The sequence below is a fragment of the Phyllobates terribilis genome, unplaced genomic scaffold, assembly GCF_046119375.1.
Source record: "Phyllobates terribilis strain yellow unplaced genomic scaffold, ASM4611937v1 Scaffold_11__3_contigs__length_659146591, whole genome shotgun sequence".
Taxonomy (NCBI): domain Eukaryota; kingdom Metazoa; phylum Chordata; class Amphibia; order Anura; family Dendrobatidae; genus Phyllobates; species Phyllobates terribilis.
In genome coordinates, this window is record NW_027362771.1 from 508,757,724 (window position 1) to 508,765,198 (window position 7,475).

General features: G+C 40.4%; 1 protein-coding gene across 1 annotated transcript in view; it reads left to right on the forward strand.

The window, feature by feature from the left end:
• The window catches only part of LOC141166682 (pyroglutamylated RF-amide peptide receptor-like), a 213,550-nt gene extending 207,673 nt beyond the window's left edge, over window positions 1-5,877 (forward strand). Inside the window, exon 6 of the mRNA XM_073653599.1 lies at window positions 4,258-5,877. Coding sequence (XP_073509700.1) covers window positions 4,258-4,643 — 386 coding nt within the window. The 3' untranslated portion in view covers window positions 4,644-5,877. The remainder of the gene's footprint in view (window positions 1-4,257) is intronic.
• Window positions 5,878-7,475: the final 1,598 nt, after the last annotated feature.

The window sequence follows — 7,475 nt, forward strand, 5'->3', positions numbered from 1 at the left end:
TGTTTAAATAAACTTTTTTGTTAAAAATACAGTACTGTGCAAAAGTTTTAAGAAGGTGTGGAAAAATGCTGCAAAGTAAAAATGTTTTAAAAAGTATACGTGCTATAGTTTATTTTCAAAACAGGATCAGTTCTTCTATGTACACTTGTACTTATCACTTGCACACAATTTTTGAAGGAACCCGGCAGGGAGGTTGTTCCAGACATCTTGTAGAACTAGACACAGAGCTTTTATAAATGTAAGCTGTGCAAATCCTTCTGTCTCTTCATGTAATCCAACACAGACTTGATGATGTACAGATCAGGGCTCCGTGGTGACAATATCATCACTTCAAGGACTCCTTGTTCTTCTATATGGTGAAGATAGTTCTTAATGACGTTGTTATACGCTTAGGGTTGTTTTCCTGCTACAGAATAAATTTGGAGCCAGACACTTCAGTGATGAAATTATAAAATGGATAAGATCTATTGCTAAGCTTTAGGAAAACATCACAGAAAAGAAACAGACTTTACCAACACCAGGTCAGAATACCAAAGCATAAACAGGATGCAGCAGACCCCGATGATAAAGACGGGGCAAGCACAGGTGCAAAATACTGATGCGACAGCCGCCCCCTCCATGACTTGGCAGATATGTGAGTGGCTGTGTGCATTTGTAATACTACACAGTCACTCACATATCTGCCAAGTCATGGAGGGGGTGGCTGTCGCATCAGTATTTTACACCTGTGCTTGCCCCCGCCTTTATCATAGGGGTCTGCTGCATCTTGCGTGTGCTTTGGTAATTTGACCTGGTGTTGATAAGGCCTGTTTCTATTGTGATGTTTTTTGAATTTTTGTCCTTTTCTGTGAGCTGTTTTTAATTTTAGAGTAGGGACTCGCAAGTATGAGGACCCTTGACGCGGGTTGCGAGCTTGCGTATTTTGGCCAAAATATCGACCAATATTTCATGTAATGTATTTATCGTATACATTATTCTTCATATTTTTATTGCACATTTTTCATTTTTTGCAGGATGCAGCGGGGCCCTTTAGTGCTGGTTGGGTGAATTGGGGCGTCTGTCCTGTGTGGTGCACGTATATAGTGCCAGGCAGCCCACTCGATTTAAAATTATGGGCGTCATTAATAGGCTGTAAGCCAGACACTGTGCATCACACATATCTGTGTGACTGGCGTCCTATGCAAGCCTCATCTGTGTGCATTTATAATACTACACAGCCACTCACATATCTGCCAGTTCATGGAGGGGGTGGCTGTCGCATCAGTATTTTGCACCAGTGCTTTCCCCCTGCCTTTATCATGGGGGTCTGCTGCATCCTGCTAATGCATTGGTATTCTGACCTGGTGTTGGTAAGGCCTGTTTCTTTCCTGTGATGTTTTTTGAATTCATGTCCTTTTCTGTGAGCTGTTTTTGCTAAGCATTAGGTGACAGCATCTATCCTGAGCAAATACTTAGCTCCATTTGCTGAAATGTAGCCCCAAACTTGCAAAGAACATCCACCATGCTTCACTGCTGCTTTCAAACACTTATTTTACTGTTCTCCAGCCCTTCAGCAAACCAACTTCTTTTCATACAGCCAAATATTTCACATTTTGACCCATCAGTTCAGAGCACTTGCTGGCATTTTTCTGCGCTCCAGTTCCTATGTTTGCATACTTGTTTCCATGTTGAAGATATGGCATTTTGGCCACAATTCTTCCATGAAGGCCACTTCTGACCACACTTCTTCGAACAATAGATGGGTGAAGCTGGGTACCACTGGGTGCTGCCAGTTCTGAGGTGATGACACTGCTGGACAGCTTCCGATTTTGAAGGGTCGTGAGCATCATGAGTCTTTTATCTTCTGCACTATCTCTTTGGCCGATCACTGCCTCAAAAGTCCTCAACATTGCCATTTCTTGTTATTTCCTCAAAATAAACCTGCCTGCTTTGAAATCTTTACCTGGGAGAGACCTTGCTGATGCAATATAACTACCTTGTGTCTTGTTGCTGTGCTCAGTCTTGCCATGGTGACATGAAGCTGTCATAGTAGATTTTGGCTGTTCCTCACCCAGTTACACAGCAGTTCCTTTTCCAGTTAATGGCTGTGTTTCAATCTACAGGGTGGGCCATTTATATGGATACACCTTAATTAAATGGGAATGGTTGGTGATATCAACTTCCTATTTGTGGCACATTAGTATATGGGAGGGGGAAAACTTTTCCAGATGGGTAGTGACCATGGCGGCCATTTTGAAGTTGGCCATTTTGGATCCAACTTTATTTTTTCAATGGGAAGAGGGTCATGTGACACATCAAACTTATTGAGAATTTCATAAGAAAAAGATTGGTGTGCTTGGTTTTAACGTAACTTTATTCTTTCATGAGTTTTTATCAAGTTTATGACCACTTATAAAATGTGTTCAAAGTGCTGACCATTGTGTTGGATTGTCAATGCAACCCTCTTCTCCCACTCTTGACACACTGATAGCAACACCGCAGAAGAAATGCTAGCACAGGTTTCCAGTATCCGTTGTTTCAGATGCTGCACATCTCGTATCTTTATGGTATAGTGTGGTATATGGGGTACAAAGATATTGGGGCCATTCTTCATCAATGGAAACCTCAATGCCACTGGATATCTGAAATTGCTACATGATGATGTGTTGGTCCTCTTTATGCACTGAAGATGACACGTTCCCTGAGTTTTTCCAGCAAGATGGTGCACCACCACATTATGGGTGTCAGGTCCGAGCATTCCTACATGAACAGTTTCCTGGAAAGTGGATTGGTCGTCGTGGGCCAGTTGAATGGCCACCAAGGTCTCCCGATCTGACCCCCTTAGACTTTTATCTTTGGGGTCATCTGAAGGCAATTGTCTATGCTGTGAAGATACGAGATGTGCAGCATCTGAAACAACGGATACTGGAAGCCTGTGCTAGCATTTCTTCTGCGGTGTTGCTATCAGTGTGTCAAGAGTGGGAGAAGAGGGTTACATTTACAATCCAACACAATGGGCAGCACTTTGAACACATTTTATAAGTGGTCATAAACTTGTAAAAAACTCATGAAAGAATAAAGTTACGTTAAAACCAAGCACTCCATTGTTTTTCTTGTGAAATTCTCAATGAGTTTGATGTGTCACACGACCCTCTTCCCATTGAAAAAAAATAAAGTTGGACCCAAAATGACCGACTTCAAAATGGCCGCCATGGTCACCACCCATCTGGAAAAGTTTTCCCCCTCCCATACACTAATGTGCCACAAACAGGAAGTTGATATCACCAACCATTCCCATTTAATTTAGGTGTATCCATATAAATGGCCCACCCTGTATATATGAGAATTATGAATATTACCATCTGTTGGGTATGATTGCCTATTTATACACCTGACTATAGTCCTACAAAATCCCTGACCTTGCAAGTGTACAGAGAAGAATTGATGCTGAACGTTGTTTTGAAGGGAAAGGGTGGTCATGGTCACATCAAATATTTATTTGTATTAGATTTCTCTTGTTTTCCACATCTGTCTAAAACTTTTGTACAATACTTTGCAATGTAAAACATTTTGTAATTGTTATGTTAAACAAAAATCCTGACACCTGGAAACTTTTAACCCTGACCACTGAGCCCTCTATAGGCTGATACTACTAGCAGTCATCTCATTATCATTATTGGCAGGATCATAATGAAAAATACCACCTATATATGGATAAAACAGGATCTAGCTATTTAAAATTGGTGATTGGCACAGCTCACCTTCTCCATGTCTCTGCACAGTGACCAGTGCACAGTTCCCGCCTAGATAGTTCATCAAAAGAAGTAACTAAAAACAGCAGATCCAAGATAATATCTTCCCCATATTCATGTACTAAAAAAAATACAATCAGAATACAAAAATCTAAAGACACATTTAGGAAGAAAGATTTTTAATTAGTAAATATAAGTGTAGGTGATACATTTCCTTTAAGGTTTTTTATTCAAAATTCCATATTTTTTTAAGTAATTTCCAGGGTAATGTACTATAAGAATTACAAATTGTCCCATAATAAATATAAAGAATACTTGGGAATATGAGATCAGATGAATACTATCTGTCCAATTTAGTTTGCTTTATTAATCTATATAAATCTTACATAGTGAAAGTTTTCTCCACATTAATCTTCTCTGTGTGCTGTCAGGTCCCATAGGTAACACAGAACACAGCGGTAAGTGATGCTGTAAAAGCAAATTCTCAGTAGAAATTAGTGCTAAACTATTTTTTCTCCTTCAACAGATGACCTGGAGGAGGAGTATGACGACGTCACAGTGAAAATGATAGTGGCCATCGTTCAAGCCGTTGGATTTTTTAACTCTTTTAATAATCCTGTAGTTTATACTTTCATGAATGAAAACTTCAAGAAGAGCTTAGTGGCTGTACTATTCTGCCACTTCCGAGCGCAAGAACCAATTGAAAAGAGGGACAGTCAACTTGAAAAGCCCAAAGTTGGAACATCAACTTTTCCCCATAGAAGGGATGGACGGAGTGCCCACAGTCACTTGAGCGCAGAGAACCTAGAGCTCCGGCTGTGTGAACAGTTGCCAACCGCCAAACTAGAATCTGTCACTTACCCTTTGGTGAATTCTCACAAGGACCTCCTTCCAAATGGACAGTCAGCTTAATGACTGGAATCACAGCAGGGATTTGCTTTTATAAAACATTATTTTACTCAAAGAAGACTGTGAAAGACCAATTATAATGTATTAAAGTGTTCCCATGGGTGCATGGCTATTTATTACAGCTTTCTTTATTTCGCACTACATACACTATTCAATATTGATCCTGATTTCTTCCATATTCTGTATATAAGGGGTGCATTGACCAATTTTCTCCTGCACCACCATGGATGTGGTTAGCGTCCATTTTAGGAATGATGATGTGATATCAAATGTCTCAATTTCAGGTGTTTAGTAACATGTCATCTGCACCATCTAGATCAAAGATCTTCAACCTGTATCTTGCAAGCCGTTGTGAGACTTGAACTCCCACTATACCCTACAATATAAGATTTATATGTCTTTTCATCTGATTTCAAGAGTCTGACATCACGGATACTTAACTAACCTTTGGTCTGTGCCGATTTACACCATTTTAACCACTGATCACATCCTTACTGGTGCAGGAGAAAAAACTACTCCAAATGATAGTTCTGCTCTAAATGATACCCTTGGATGTGGGTAATAGTGTGGACAATTCAGTGGTGGCCATTGAGGTTTGAGCAGAACCAAGTTTACAGACTGTAGGTCATAAAGTAACAGTAAAAAAAGAGTATAGCTTTAAAAGGAATTTGTCCGTAAGAAAATCTACTCCCCAAACCAAATACATGAACATGCAGGGCTTTAAGGTGTAAATATTACGGCACACCTGGTGAAGTGGACCCAGTAAGCATCAGGTCCTGGTGGGTACACGGCCCCCAAGCATCAGTGCAGCTGGCAGGATGACACGTGGAAAGCGAGGACGAGATACCTTCAGAAATCTGGGGAACAAAAAGATGGATGCAGCAAAGTCAGCAGGGCAGTAGGGACAAAGGCCAGTAACACAGTGTGCACAGGAGGAGTGAAACAAGCTAAAGTCTTGAATATCAATCTAAAGACACAGGTGTGTGTCCTAATGGGCCTTAAAAGGCCTAGGGAGATGATGTCACACGCAGGGCAACCTGCAAAGTCTGACTTGGAATACAACAGAGGGCAGCGCACCGAGGTTAAAGTAGCAGACCCCGGACCCAGGACAGGTATATAACAGTAAATCCACCGACACCTTTATATCATTTATCTGTTGCTGTATTCCTGAATAATTATAATTTTCATTCATGGGTAAATGAGGAGTTAAGTGTTCTGGGTATGTCGGAGAACTTAAGGAGCCACTTCCGCCTGAGGTTGTTTCCCTGCCCAGCAACAGCTTCTTTAGCTTAATTAACAGTCCACTCTCTGTGTGATGCCAGGCATCAAACAAGGATATCAGACAGTGAGCTATCAATCAAGCTAAAGAGGATAATGCTGGGTGGGGAAACAATGTAAGGAGGCAGTGGGTCCCTAAATGATCTGTCACACCCAGAGTACTTAAAGGGAACCTGTCACCAGGTTTTTCCCATATAACCTACAGCCACCACCTTTCATCCCCATGTGTCAGCATTCTAAAATGCTGTATATATGACAACAATTTGCCCTGCTAGGCAAAATAAGCCCTTCTATTATACTCACTTATGGAACAGGGTGGTCTGGTCCGAAGCATCACTGGTCTTCTTTCAGCGCCTTCTCTCCTCTTGCGATGCCGTCCACCTTCTTTGCTTCGCATTGATGACGTGTCCTGCGTCATCCACATACTGTCTCCCTTCACGTTTCTGCATAGGCACACTTCTCTCTGCCATGCCGAGGGAAGAGCAAATAACTGTTCTGCGCATGCTTGGGGAAAGGCCAAAGAGCACCGACGCATGTGGCTTATAGTCTCATGGGGTTGAAAGGTGGTGGCTGTAAGATGTATGGGAAAAATCTGGTGACAGGTTCCCTGTATCACCTAATTTGCATATGAATGAAAATGCTAATTATTCGGGTATGCAGCAACAGCTAGAAGATATAAAAGTGCTGATTTATTTCAAAGATCTGCATGTCCATGTATGCAGTTTGGAACGGTTGATCTTACTGACAAGTTCTCTTTAATTAGTTTTAATTATATTCAGACAAAAAGCATGAAAAAGCACATCAAAATAATTAGAAGCACACATCATGGCAGTCTTTCAACCAACTCGGGGTTTCATCCTGTTGGCTTCCTTCCTGTTGGTGGAAGTTTTGTCATTTTATAGCATTTGTAACTTTAAAAAAGAATGTAAAAGTTAGATAATTCCCTTAAGGATCATATTTAGAATTTGTCAATAATTCCAATTGACTTTGACAACTATTAAAGCTTGCCCTCTAGCTCAAGACTTCATGTATTAAAGATGTCCTTACTCTAACGCTTCTGATATGTAAACTATGCAAAGCTATTTGCTCATGTTTAATGCCAAACTTTTACGCCATTACATAACTTTTCCACTGGTGGCAAATGTTAGACCAGCAAAGAAACTAATAAGAATTTCCCTGTTAAAGACCATCTTCCGATTCAATCACCATCTATGAGCTCAAAGCTCTTCCTGTGCTTGCAAATTAGCAGCATAGTAATGAACTCATTACTAAACTTGTTACTTTTTTAACTTTTATTCTAATGCTGCTGAAAACATGTTAACAGTTAGAACATGCTCCATTTTCCAGTAACTAAATTTTTGTCATTTTTTTTCACATTTCATTGCCCTAATGATTACCAGCAGATGGGTGTGGGTCCTTAGAAAATTAGAATTGTGGAAAATCTGTGTCAGGTAGTTAAAAAGATTTATAAAAAAAAATCATCCTTAAAGTGTATTATCCAGGACTGACATATTAAAAAACTATCCTTAGAATAGTTCAACCATATCAGACACTTGG